Raw genomic sequence first — 14,091 nt, forward strand, 5'->3', positions numbered from 1 at the left:
TTTTATCTGGTAAGAACCCTGGTGGCTGAATTTTGGACTAACTGTTTATTGAGGATGCAGGACAACCACCTAGTAATGCATTACAATAGTCCAGTCTGAAAGTCATGAATGCATGAACTAGCTTTTCTGCATCAGATATAGATAAAATGTTTCTAAGCTTGGAAATATTTCTAAGGTGAAAAAAGGCTGTTTTTGTAATATTGGAAATATGATTTTCAAAGGGTAAATTACTGTCCAGATCTTTCACTGTCAAGCTGGTAGTAATTGTACAACCTTCTAAACGCAAGCTAAATTGTGAGAGCTGTTGTGTACTGTTTTTTGAGTCAATAAATAGTATTGTAGCGTTTTTACGCCGGAAAGAATGCTGGAGAGACGAGTGAGCTTATTTGCTGCCCAATGTAATGGCTGGGAGTACTTTATTTAGCACACAGCAGGTATGGCATGAGCAGCACCTTCACTCAGGAGCCTACATCCAATTCAGCGTCAGCCTGAACTGGAGCACATTTCACACGTCACACACCTCAACACACACACAACAGGGCCGAAGTCACTAACCCAAACACCTTTCCCCATCATGGTGAACACACCGACATCCCCGCAAGGCATGCTGGTCGTCAGCCGCCGCCCCGCCCACGCCACACTATCTTAGTTTTATCTGAATTAAGTAAGGGAAAATCATCAGTCATCCAATCTTTTATATTTTGGACACATTCAGTTAATCTAGACAACTTTTGGTACTTCACCTGTTTGTTTGTTTTTTTTAGTTTTTTTTAGATGTATTACTGGGTATCATCAGCATAACAGTGGAAACTAATACCATGTCTTCTAATGAAACATGCTTACCCAAGGGAAGCATGTATATGGAGAACAGCAGGAGTCCTATAACTGACCCTTGTGGGACCCGATATTTCCATGGCATTACACTGGATAGTTCTCTGTTTAGATCTACAAAATGGTATCGATTAGACAGGTAGGATTTAAACCATTCTAATGCCTGTTCCTAAAAACCAATGTGAATTTGTAAGTGATCTCTGAGAATATTATGATCTATAGTGTCGAATGCAGCATTAAGATCAAGTAACACAATTATCGAGATGCAGCCTTGGTCCGAATGAAAAAAAAAAGTAATTTGTGATTTCTGTACTATGATGGGGCCTGAAACCTAACTGAAATTCTTCAAGGATATTGTTTTCCTGCAAGAAGGCACATATTTGAGTTGACATCACCTTTGGTTTGAAATTGGTCTATAATTTATTTCATTAGAGACTTGACCTAAATATAGAGAGGAATTAATAATGTTTAGAAGCGGCTCTCCAGCTGTATGTATCACTTTTTTTAGAAATCTAGTTGGGATTGGATCTAACAAACATGCTGTTGATTTAGCCGTGATGATAAGTTTGTACTGCTCTTCTTGTCCTTTACCAGTAAAGCATTGAAATTCTAAATGTGGAGCTTTCTGGATCACAAGATGCTATTAGTGGTTGAACATCCATTATTTTCTAACTGCTACTATTGATTATTTTCATTAAAAAAATTCATAAAGTCCTCACTACTAAACTGTGATGGAGTACTCTGCAGATATCTTGTGTTTTGTTAGTCTAGCCACTGTACTAAATAAGAACCTGGGATTGTTTTGGTTTCTTGCTATTAGTTGGCACAGGCCTTGCAGCTTTTAGAGCCTGTCTATAGCTAGACATACTCTCTTTATACATGATTCTAAAAGCATCAAAAATTTTTTCAATTTCGCTCAAGGTTACAGGTTGCTCTCTTGGGGCCTGTGTATGACTATTGTACCATGGTACAGGTGTTTTTTCTCTGACCTTTTTAAATCTAGCAACAGTGTCTAATGTGCTGGTAAAAACAGAGCCTATGCTTTTAGTTAATTTATCTAGATCAGCTGCATTTAGGGGTCTAGTAATATGTTGGGACAGATCCGGAAGGTTACTTGTGAATCTATCTTTGGTGGTCAGATAAATAATTCTACTAAATCGATAACGTGGGGAGACACAGCTAATCAGTTCAACAGTTAGAGTACAGTATATACTAAGAGGTGATGATCTGTGATATCATCACTTTGAGGTAGAATCTCTATATTAGTGACATCTATACCATGAAATATACCTAAATCTAGCGTATGATTAAAATTATGCATTGGTCTATTTATGTTTTGTTTAACCCCAAAGGAATTTAGCAAATACATAAATTTGAGTTCTAAAGCGTCATTAGCATTGTCTACATGAATGTTAAAGTCTCTTACTATCAACACTTTGTTAGAGTTAATCAGTAAATCTGAGATTAGATGTCCAAACTCTTTAAGAAAATCAGGGGGTCTATACACAGTGGCCAAGGCAAAATATAGCAGGGATTTTTTTTATGGATGTCAGTGAGTACAACATTAATGACTTTGCATTCGAATGCAAAGCACTTTGAATGAGTTAAACCTGGGCCTGGTTTTCTGGGAAATAGTGAGTAAATTGTTGTAGATAGTTGCAACATTACCTCCACGACCAGTTGAGGTTCGGGGCTCATGCTTATAGAGATATCCTGACGGAGTAGACTCATTCCGGCCAATATAGCCAGATTTCGGTCGAGACAATAATCTGAGATCACTTCATTAACAATAAGTGCTTTAGGCGCAAGGGATTTAATGTTGTGAAGCCCAAACTTTTGTTTTCCGAGAGGACTGCTGCTCCAGCTCTGCTAGGACGCTCCTAGAAAACTTTACAGTTATCAACAAAGGGTAATTTCTGTTGTTGACACCAAGATTGTAACCCTTCATTAAAAGCACATAGTCTACTGCACCTTTTGATTCCTAAAAAGACCTTGTGATCTCCCTGGACAGCAATCAAATCACCCCCCAGCAGTCACTGCCGGCAATCTTGGGGTGACTGTGGACAATCATCTGTCATTTTCCCCACACATGGCTAAACTTACTCGCTCATGTCAACTTCTTCTTTACAACATCAGAAGAATGTCCGCCTATTTTTTTCTTGCAGTGCTTGTTCTGTCCCAGTTATAAGACTGGACTACTGCAACTCACTCCTGGCAGGTCTGCCTCTGTCCATCATTCGTCCTCTGCAGCTGATCCATAATACAGCTACACATCTTGTTTTCAACCTACTCAAGTTCTCCCACACCACCCGACTTCTCCGCTCCCTACACTGACATCCTGTAGCTGCCCACATCAAATTCCTGATGCTTGTCTACAAAGCTAAAAATGGTCCAGAACCCACTTACCTTTTAGCTCTAATCACACCATGCACCCACCACGCTCCCCCCGATCCTCCAGCAGTGCGCGTCTGGTCACACCATCTCTCAGGGATCAAGTAAGACATTCATCCAGACTCTTTTCTGTTCTGGCACCTATGTAGTGGAATTAACTTCCTCTAGATATCTGTACAGCTGAGTCTTTGAATATCTTTAAACGATGACTCAAGACGTATTTGTTTCTTCCGTACTTGGACTGATGGCAGCACTTAATTAGTAACCTAGTAACCCAATGTAAGGATTTATCCAATGATGGAAACTTCAAAGCACTAAAATAATAATAATAGTAATAATAATAAACTTGTATTTAAGTCTACTCAAGTATCAACATTAATAGTACTGTAATTTATTATGGGTCGAATTTTTTTTTGCTACTCAATCTACCTGTGAACCGTCTAATGTTACTTTGGGCACACATCTGTTCATTGAGGTAATTAAATTAGTCTGACATCAATCTGATGTCAATAAACACTAGCATGAGCAGTCAACACACAGGTCAGTAATTCTATTAGGAAGTGTCTGTGAAATAACAGGATTTCACTGAAACAAGCAAACTTTTTTAAAGATTTTAAACTTCACATCTCTGAACATTACTATAATCCTTTCTCTAAAATTAAATTTAAAAAACAGTTATAATTGAATATGCAGGATATCAGTTTCTATCTTATAGATAAATGACTGGCATATAATATATTTACTGAGACATTGGATTGTCTTTTTTTTTTTTTTTAGAAATCAAAGCCAATCGAAGCTGAGTTTATAGAAATAGCGGTCTTACTTGGTTAAAGTAAGACTTCACCTGGCAACTGTTTTCATCATTAGCTACAGGCAAAACTAGTTTCGATAAATTTTATTTGCTTAATTACAACGTTTAACATTAAATGTTTACCATTTCACAATGTGATGGTATACTAATTAGTTGATGGCTGTTTAAATGATGAACTAGAGTCAGTCATTCTTCCAGGTGCCCAATACTGTTGGCTGTTGCCATGGTCTTATAAATGTAAAAGTAGTGTTTGAAGGGTAGATACACTATATGGACAAAAGTATTTGGTATACTGATTTATATTTTGGGATAAAAGTATCTGTTAATTATTAAATTCAGGTGTTTCATTCAGGCCCCTTATCCCTAGTAAAGGGCTATCTTCAAATTTAAAAGCAATACTATGTTACCAACATGGACAGTGCGAAGTTTCCAACTTTGTGGCAACACTTTGGGGAAGGTCTTTTTCTGTTCCAACATGCCCCACAAAGCAAGGCCTATAAAGACATGGTTTGATGAGTTCGGTATGGAAGAAATTGACTGACCCGCACAGAGCCCTGACCTCAACCCCATCAAGCACATTTGGAACAACTGTAACAGAGATTGCAAACTGAGCCTTCTTGTCCAGAATCAGCGACTGACCTCATAAATGCTCTACAGAATGAATGGCACAAATTTCCACAGAAACACTCAAAAATCTTGTGGAAGCCTTTCAAGAAGAGTGGAAACTACTAGTGATGCGCGGGTCGGGTATTTTTCCAACCCGCAGGTCCCGCTTTTATGAAATTATTTGGCCCGCCCCAGCCCGCCCTGCACCACTGTATCCATTTTTACACCCCGCCCCGCGCCCATTAAATAGAAATACTAGGCATTGTAATTCAAATGAAAACAGCCTTTATTTCAGCCTGTAAGTGCTTGGAAACATCGCCCTGTAAACTGGCAACAACACATGATTATGAATATGAACGATAAATTCGTTCCCCCCCGACCAACCCGAGGGTTTCCAAACGACCCGCGCATCACTAGAACCCACTCCATATTGAAGTATATGTCACTGCAGGTTTGGCCAAATACCTTTGTACAAATATAGTGCACATCCAATAGGTGCAAACAACAGGTAAGAGCAAATCTGCCCAAATAAAGTGTGCTCTGTATCTTGACATATTTGCTCTGCTACAATTTGTTACAAAGTGACTTTTTCACTTTTAAGTATGGAAGTAAGGAACAACTAATGTCACATAACGTATTATATTAGAAACCATGATATTTTACTTTGAAATGTAGTAAAGGAAAACTAAAAGGTCACCAAAAAGTAAAAATTTAAGGCACAGTATCGATACAGATTATATTTACTTTGTTACTGTCCGCCACTGCTCCCATATGTAGTTTAGATTTTATCTTTTGTGTTGGCTTTTTTTTAACCACGTTTTAATGACACAAATTCCTTAGTGTGGACATAACCATTGACCACCCTGTCCAGCAATAAAAGACCAACTTGCAGAAGTTGTTTGCAAAATTATGGTCACTGTTTGTTCTCATGACAGACAAGTGGTCTTTTAGGTTTCTCATTTCTCGGAAAGTCCAAACTTTACTAAACATGAATTATTTTTTATGACCATTTTTAATGCAAATTTTCTATTTATTCTCTCTTTTCATTTTCATAATTTGAGTATAATAAAATTATGTATTTAAATAATTACAGTCAGCCAATAAGTTTATGGATGCTTTTTGTGCATTCATATAAGCTATTTTGGAGCTCTGGCATATCCCAGACATAATCCAGAAGTCCATTGTCTGATGGATCGAGTCCTGCCTTATGTCTGTGCAAGTGTGTATGTGTGTGTGTGTGTGTGTGTGTGTGTGTGTGTGTGTTTGTGTGTTTGTGTGTGAGAAGGTGAGAAAGTGTGTGTGTGAGGGAGTTTTCATGTTCTCCCCATGCTTTGTGTGTTTCCTTCAGGTGATCTGGTTTCCTTCCACAGTTGAAAGACAAGCAAGGTAGGCTAATTGACATTTTCAAATTGTCTTACCTGCACAGAGCCCTGACCTTAACCCCATCAAGCACATTAGGAATGAACTGTAACAGAGATTGCGAGCCAGGCCTTCTCGTCCAACATCAGTGCCTGACCTCGAGCAGCCTTGTGGACAGCCTTCAAAGAAGAGTGTAAGCTATTATAGCTGCGAAAATTAGGCCTACTTCATATTAAATTATATGTATTTGGATACATTGTCACTGCAGGTTTGGCCAAATAACTTTGTACAAATATAGTGTAAATCCAATACTGTAGGTGTATACAACAGGTCAAAGCAAATCTGCCCAAATAAAGTGTGCTCTGTACCTTGACATGTTTGCTCTGCTACAATTTGGACTTTTTTCACTTATAAGTATAAGGAACAACTGATGTCACATAATGTAATACAGTTTAAACCATATGTTTACACACACTTTAGAAAAAAACACAATTTTCTTTTTCTTTACTGTTAAACATTAAATCAGATAAACTTTTTCTGTTTTAGATTTTAAAAAATTAGCATTTGTTAAATGTCAGAATTAAGCAAGGAATTTTTTTTTATTACTTTCATAGTCAAAAATTGAAAGTTTCAATTATCCACCCACAAGCTTTCTACAATAGTTTGCTGGAATTTTAGCCCTTGACAGAACTGGTGTAACTGGGTCAGATTTGTAAGCCTTCTGCTCGCCTCGCCTTTTCAGTGCCGCCAACAAATTTTCTATGGGATTAAATTGTCCATTGTCCATTGGGGTCATTGTCCATTTAAAAGACCCAAATGCACCCAAGCTTTAACTTCCTGGCTGATGTCTACAGATGTTGCTTCAATATATCCACATAATTTTTTTTCTCATGATGCCATTTATTTTGTGAACTGCACCAGTCCCTTCTGCAGCAAAAGCAGCCCTACAACATTAACCTATCACCCCCATACTTCACAGTTGGGTTGGATGGTGTTCTAAGGCTTCAAAGTTTTGACCTTTTTTTCTCCAAATACACTGTTTATCATTATGGCCGAACAGTAAAATTTTTGTTTCATCAGACCACAGAAATTAAGATTTTTGTCCCCATGTGCTGTTGCAAACTATAGTCTGGCTTTTTATGGTGGTTTTAAAGTAATGGCTAATGGCTTTCTCCTCCCAGAGTAACCTTTTAGCTTATGGTGGTACAGGACTTGTTTTACTGTAGATAATGACACTGTCTTACCAGTTTCAGCCAGCAAGGTCTTTTGCTGTTGTCCTGGGGTTAATTTACACATTTCGCAAGTTCCTCTCTGGGACTACAAATCAGTGTCCTTCCTGAGCGGTATGAAAGTTGTACAATCCCATGTTTTTTATACTTGCGTATTATTGTCTGAATGGATGAACGTGGGACCTTCAGGCATCTGAAAATAGCACCTAAGGATGAGCCACACTTGAGGAGGTCCACAATTCTTTTCCTGATGTCTTGGTTGATTTCTCTTGATTTTTCCATGATGTCAAACAAAGAGGCTCTGGGTTTGAGGTGTGCCTTTATATGCATCCACAGGTATGCCACCAATTAACTCAAATGTAATCAATTAACCTATTAGAAGCTTCTTAAACTCAAAATGGAATCATCTGGAGTTTCCTTTCAAAAGCGGGAATGAGATGCTTCGTGAAAACACGCCAAATTTCGGTTATATATAATCTCGGTCAGGTGCAGTCATCTGATAGAGTGCACCTGGAGGTTATAAATAGGAGTGACCTGGAAAAATCCTCAGGTCTTTTTGTCTCAATATGGTGGAGTCCGATTTGGTGTCCGATAATGTCCGATATGGTGGAGTTTGTTAGAAGTTTGCTTGCAAAATTGACCTGAGGATGTTTCCGGTTCACTCCTATTTATAACCTGCAGATGCACTCCATCAGATGACGTCACCTGACCGAGGTTATACAGTATATAGCCAAAATTTGGCGTGTTTGATACACACATGCTTTACAACCGGTAACACAAAAAGATGTTCCCATTGCATTTTCACGAAGCATCTCGTTCCCGCTTTTTCAGGAAACAGGGTTACAGCAAAGTAACCCGAAATGTTTTCTTTTTGTTTAAAGACACAATAAACTTAGTAAATGTATACTTTTGACTTTGATTAAAATGATTTTAAAAAATACATAAAAAGTCTTCCTTGCTCGATATTTACATTTAACAAATGCAAAAAAATATTTTAATATTTATTAATCTAAAACAGAAAATGTTAACTCTGATTTAATGTTTGACAGTAAAGAAAAAAAAAAGTCTGTGCTTTTTTTCTGAAGTGTATGTAAATATCTAGTTTCAACTGTATATCAGAAGGTATAATATTTTACTTTAAAATGTAAAACTAAAATGTCACCCGAAATCTAAAATTTAAAACACAGTACAGATACAGATTATATTTACTTTGTTACTGTCCGCCACAGTTTCCATATGTAGTTTTGGAACTTATCTTCTTATGTAGAATGTTTCTTTTGTGTTGGCTTTTTATTAAACCACGTTTTATTAACACAAATGCTTAGTGTCGACATAACAATTGACCACCCTGTCCAGCACAGCAATAAAAGACCAACTTGCAGAGGTTGGTTGCAATATTATGGTCACTGCTTGCTCCCATGACAGACGAAGTGGTCTTTCAGATTTGTCATTTCTCAGAAAGTCCAAACTAACTAAACATGAATAAAAAAACTAGTTTTAGTATATTTTATTATAGATTTTATGTATTTAAATAATTATAGTCAGCTAATAAGTTCATGGCTACTTTTTGTGCATTCATATAAGCTATTTTACAGTTCTAGGCATAGACCAGGCATAGTCCAGTAGTCCATAGTGTGATGATTCAAGTCCGGCCTTATGTCTGTGCAAGTGTGTGTGTGTGTGTTCCAAATTGTTTGTAGCATGTGAATGAGTGCATCAATGTGTGTGTTCCAAGTTCGGTGAAATGAGAAGGGTAAAACGGAGGGGTGCAGATATGTCCACTTGTAAAAAGCAAAACAGGGTGGATTTATAAAGAGTCATTGACACCTACAGGAATAATGCCCATCATTGAGAAATGATAATAATATAGTGGGCAACTCCATTGGCACTAGTATGTATAATGTGATTACCACAGTTTTTCTGATGAATACTGAGATGTTAACAAATTAGCAAATTAGACTAAAGAGTAACAATATACAGTACCTCTGTGAAGAATTTACCTTACTTAGGTCCTAAAATTAACAAAAGAAGCTGCTGCTCCATGAGTCTTTTTGCTGGGATTACCAAAAACTGATAATATTTTAGAAATATTAACTTAGTTCTTTGCTTATTGATTTCAGTCTACTGGAGCTGTTATGCTACAATATGTTGCTAAATGTCCTTTAATCAGCATTGTAAATAATATTAAAAATGAATATTGTTAATTCATAAATTAAGAAATCAATAAGAAAAGAAATGAGTTCATTTTCGTTAATAAATAGTTTTTGTGTTAGTCATTTTGGAATGTAAAAGACAAACTCTGAGGTGTATGATAATATTCAACTATAAATAGGAGGTTCTTTCTTTGGAATGACATTTGGAAAACTAAATATTGCTTGCCAGTGCCAGAGACAAATTATAAACTCGAGTGAATTATCTGAGGTTGAAAAACTGTTCTGTAAGTAAACTTGAAAATAACATAGTTTTAAGGGGTGTGGTTCAGTGGTAAGTTCAAATAAAAAAGAAATAGAATATATTTGAGTAGTTCATATATAATATTTTACTAGTTTCAATATATGCAAATTCATGCAATTATCTATTAACCAAAGACCACTTCCTCAAAGGTTAGTACTTAAAGCAGATTTCAGCTTAACAGTTTCAGACCAGGATCGAAACCTCGCATGCTACAGAAGTGACTTTAAGACTTGTCCTGAGCTCACTTTAAGGTATGGATAGTTTAAATTAAAGATCTTTTTGCAAGCCTTGATTCATTTCATTCCTTTAAAAATGCCTGCGGTGTGATTTTATTTTCTACATTCTAGAACAATACAGACTTTTTTTTTTTTTCAAATAGAAATAACACATACACACATTAGGTATTTAAGTACTGTAATAACAACAGAGTTGAAATTTTAAGACACAAAGGTATCTGGAATATTTCTTGCAGAAACAGAATTGTCAATTGCATCAAGCCCATCAAACATCAAATCATTTACTTGTCTCCAGCAGGCAGTATGCTTAAATCTGGGTTAGTGTTATTCCTTCTGCTGGCCTCTGCAGTAAGCCATCCTCTGGATTCCTTTTCTCTGGACGCATCATGGGAAAATTGGAAAACAACCCACAAGAAGGAATACAATGACCTGGTAACATACTCTACAGTCTGTAAATATAGAAAAGTAGTCTTCAAAAAGTAGGCATACCATACCAGACAGAGTACCATAGTTGGTGTTTTTATTCAATTATGTGTAACAGTTATTGTAAATTGTAATACAGTGCATTTTTAATTAATTGAGATTTTGGAATCCTATTATATTTGTCAGACTTCATGTAAATCTTGTATAGAACTTTGTGTGTATGCACATATTAGGGTGAGGAGGCTATTCGCAGGGATATCTGGGAGAAGAACATGAGGTTGATTGAGAGCCATAATCAAGAGTATGAACTGGGCCTACACACCTATGAACTAGGCATGAACCACCTTGGAGACATGGTAAATGTTACTTTTACTAAAGGAACTTTGTGTAATATCTTAAAAAGTACATGTGGTTAGATTATTGGCCATTTTTATTTTTACCAAAAACTAACATCAATTTTCTTTGTGCTTCATTGTATTCTGAATGACTTTATGTCTCTGCAGCTGTTAAACAATAAGTGAATCCATTTAGGCATAAGGAAATCTAAGATATTGTAAAATCTTTAAATTATTTATATATTCTCTCTATTTTTTTTTAATTACTGTAGTCAGGAATACTTCAGGTCATTTCCAGAATCAATCTTTTCCAATAGTAAGTTGAACGATCAGCAACATTGCAGACATAAGGTAGTATGCTTTCAGACAAGCTGTATCCTATGTTCATGTGAAAAATTATATCAATCAACATTACATATGAACATGATATGAAAAAATTTGTTTGAATTATGCCAAAGTCAATCCAATACCAGTCACATGTTTCTGGTCGGTACTGACTCTAACATTGAGTATCCCTATTTGTAGACATTTTTTGAAGTTCTAGCTTGTCAGTGGCGAAAAAGATAGATCAAATAAAATTAACATTACTGAGGTTACTCTTAAATGAGGCAGAGCTTATATGCAAGTGTCACTGTACAGTACATTGTTCATACTCTCCACTCTTGAACAAACTTTAACAGTCAATCTCCCTTTTAGACATCAGAGGAAGTAGCTCAAAAGTTGCTGGGTCTCCAGGTTCCTGTGGACAATGATCCCATGAATACCTTTTCACCTGACCCACTGAATAAACTGCCCAACTCTATTGATTACCGCAACTTTGGTTATGTTACCCCTGTAAGGAACCAGGTGAGAGTTCATAATACACAAGACCTCTAACCCTGCTGACCTCCAACATCAATATATTAGTATAGTTTGACAGTTTAAATAAGAATGTTTGCAAGCATTTGACATAAAGTATTACTTTTACAAGGAGATGTATATACATAAGAAAATGTTTTCCTCAGATTTTTCTCTTTATTTAAGGGCTCATGTGGCTCCTGCTGGGCCTTCAGCTCAGTTGGTGCTTTGGAGGGTCAGCTAAAGAAGACCACAGGCAAACTGGTAAACCTCAGCCCTCAGAACCTGGTGGATTGTGTCATTGAGAATTATGGCTGTGATGGGGGATGGATGGCTACTGCTTTTCGCTATGTAAGAGACAATGGAGGTATTGATTCTGAGGAGGCTTATCCCTATGTGGGACAGGTAGGCCTCTCTTCTGCATGTGAATATTTAAGGAATAAAATACAACAGGGCATAAGGAATAACAATACCTTATTAGAGAGCGCAAGAAAATAAGGAATAACAATACCTTATAAGAGCATGCAAAAAAATAAATGTTGATTATTTTATTGCATGCTCTTAGAATCCCTCTCCTTCCACAGCCATTTGCCATTAACTAACAAGACTAAGACTTTAAAATAAAGTAAATATTTTTATTATTAATTTATAAACACACTATGCAAAATAATACATCACACAAATGTTAGCTAAGATATGAAATATTAAAAATAAATAAAAGTAAATTAAACTTAATTACAATTATTAAAATTAAAATGTAATATAACTGTAGATTATGATGTACACCTTTTTTTGGTAAAGTGGTCTATTATGTTTTACAACTCTAGTTTAAATGATTTAAGGCATTTCTAAGGAAAAAAATAAGATAATGAATTAAATATTATTTGGAATGTCTGGGTTTCATGTTCCTGATTAAAGGCCTGCCAACATGGACATTTTATTATTTAATATTAGATTACATGTTAAATGTTCTTTGTCAGATGTCCGCCTTTTTGTTGTACTGTATGTGTGAACATTGCCCTCTGCAGGAGCAACGGTGTGCATATAATAAATCTGGGAAAGCAGCACAGTGCCAAGGATTTGAGGAAGTAAAAAAAGGTAGTGAGGATGCACTGGCATCTGCTCTTGTTAAAGTTGGCCCAGTTTCTGTTAGCATTGATGCTGGACAGTCGACATTCCAATTTTACAAGAGTGGTAAGTAGCAAAATTAAATATCAATATTAATTGCATTTAAACAAAACCATATTAAAGACAAGCAAGTCCGCTTGTGTAGACACGTGTAGAATTCAGCTTTATCTGTTTTTCTCTAGGTGTATATTTTGACCCCAACTGTCACAAAGAAAAGGTCAACCATGCCGTGCTGGCGGTGGGATATGATGTCACAACTCATGGTGAAAAGTACTGGATTATCAAAAACAGGTGAGTTACTTAGAACTGTAAATGATTTTTTAAATTATCTTTTACTATGTTATATTCATGCTTACAAATATATCTCTTTTATATCCCTGTTGATCCTTTTACAGCTGGGGTGAGAAGTGGGGAACGAAAGGTTACATCTGGATGGCCCGTGACCACAATAATGCATGTGGAATTGCAAACTATGCCATTTACCCTCTCATGTAAAACTGTTTGGGCATGTTTTCCTAAAGTATAAGCGGCTGAGCCATACTTCTTAACTCATAAAAACTTTTTCTGCCTTTCAGTGCATTGTTGAAAAATATAAAAAATAAGAGGTTAAATAAATAAATGAATGAATAAATAAATAAATAAATAAATTAACCTTTGTTTAAATAACAATATAAAGACAAACACATCATACAGTTTTCACATAGGAGGCAGACTTTTTTGTCAGCTATTTTATTTTCTCCACATTTGGGACTCCCTTAGCATGTCCCAAAATTAAAAAAAAAGAAAAAAAAGAAAAGAAATCTGCTTTTATTTATAGAGCTGCAGCTCCATGTACTAAAACCCACACAGATCACAAGCTGTGCACAGGGCAGATTATCTGCTGAGGTTATCAGAAACTGGTAATGTAAATATAAACTTAGTTCTTTGCTTGTTTTTCGGTTGTTGTTTTGCATGTTACATTTTCATTTTTATTAAGATTTAGAATGAAACTCTTATTAAGGAGCCAGTTCTGACCAGCAGCACCCCACAGTAGTTTCTAATAGCATGTCAAGCAAATATGTTTTTTTTGATGATTTACCAAAAAAATAAAAAAAACAACTATGGTGAATGTAAAATAAATTTATTAGAAAACTATCACTGTATCAATATATATATATATATATATATATATATATATATATATATATATATATATATATATATATATATATATATATATATATATATATCATTTATATATCAAATAAACAGCAGGCTCTTAATTTTAGAAACACTTTGTTTAAAAAATAAAATATATTTTATCTTATATAATAAGATAAAATAAATAATATCATATAAAATAATATAAGATAAAATAAATATATCTTACAAAGTCACATTAGATTAAAGCTTGCCAGTTCTGACCAAGTTACAATTTGATTGAGGCAGTCCATGAGTGGTGATAATAGATG

The 14,091-nt window shown here is 35.6% G+C and overlaps 1 protein-coding gene across 3 annotated transcripts; it reads left to right on the forward strand.

Moving 5' to 3' along the window:
• The first annotated feature begins 6,005 nt into the window (after nt 1-6,005).
• LOC128520656 (cathepsin K-like) lies at nt 6,006-13,237 on the forward strand. 3 transcript variants are annotated; one of them, XM_053494994.1, is made up of 8 exons: nt 6,006-6,025; nt 10,213-10,349; nt 10,574-10,696; nt 11,372-11,521; nt 11,699-11,917; nt 12,541-12,706; nt 12,823-12,931; nt 13,036-13,237. In XM_053494994.1, exons 2-8 carry the CDS (start codon nt 10,221-10,223, stop codon nt 13,133-13,135), a joined length of 996 nt encoding a protein of 331 aa, XP_053350969.1. In that variant the 5' UTR covers nt 6,006-6,025; nt 10,213-10,220; the 3' UTR covers nt 13,136-13,237. The 3 variants fall into 3 exon arrangements, with proteins under 3 accessions (XP_053350969.1, XP_053350967.1, XP_053350968.1); XM_053494992.1 differs by lacking the exon at nt 6,006-6,025 and adding an exon at nt 9,603-9,932; XM_053494993.1 differs by lacking the exon at nt 6,006-6,025 and adding an exon at nt 9,603-9,932 and having other exon boundaries at nt 10,216-10,349.
• The last annotated feature ends 854 nt before the right edge of the window (nt 13,238-14,091 follow it).

Source organism: Clarias gariepinus, chromosome 4, assembly GCF_024256425.1.
Source record: "Clarias gariepinus isolate MV-2021 ecotype Netherlands chromosome 4, CGAR_prim_01v2, whole genome shotgun sequence".
Lineage (NCBI taxonomy): Eukaryota > Metazoa > Chordata > Actinopteri > Siluriformes > Clariidae > Clarias > Clarias gariepinus.

Excerpts from the sequence above, each read along its gene's own strand:
- LOC128520656 (XM_053494994.1), top strand. The coding sequence starts at position 10,221 with ATGCTTAAATCTGGGTTAGTGTTATTCCTTCTGCTGGCCTCTGCAGTA. Across the intron at positions 12,707-12,822 it reads ATTCCAATTTTACAAGAGTG|GTGTATATTTTGACCCCAAC; the intron begins GTAAGTAGCAAA and ends GTTTTTCTCTAG. Across the intron at positions 12,932-13,035 it reads TACTGGATTATCAAAAACAG|CTGGGGTGAGAAGTGGGGAA; the intron begins GTGAGTTACTTA and ends ATCCTTTTACAG.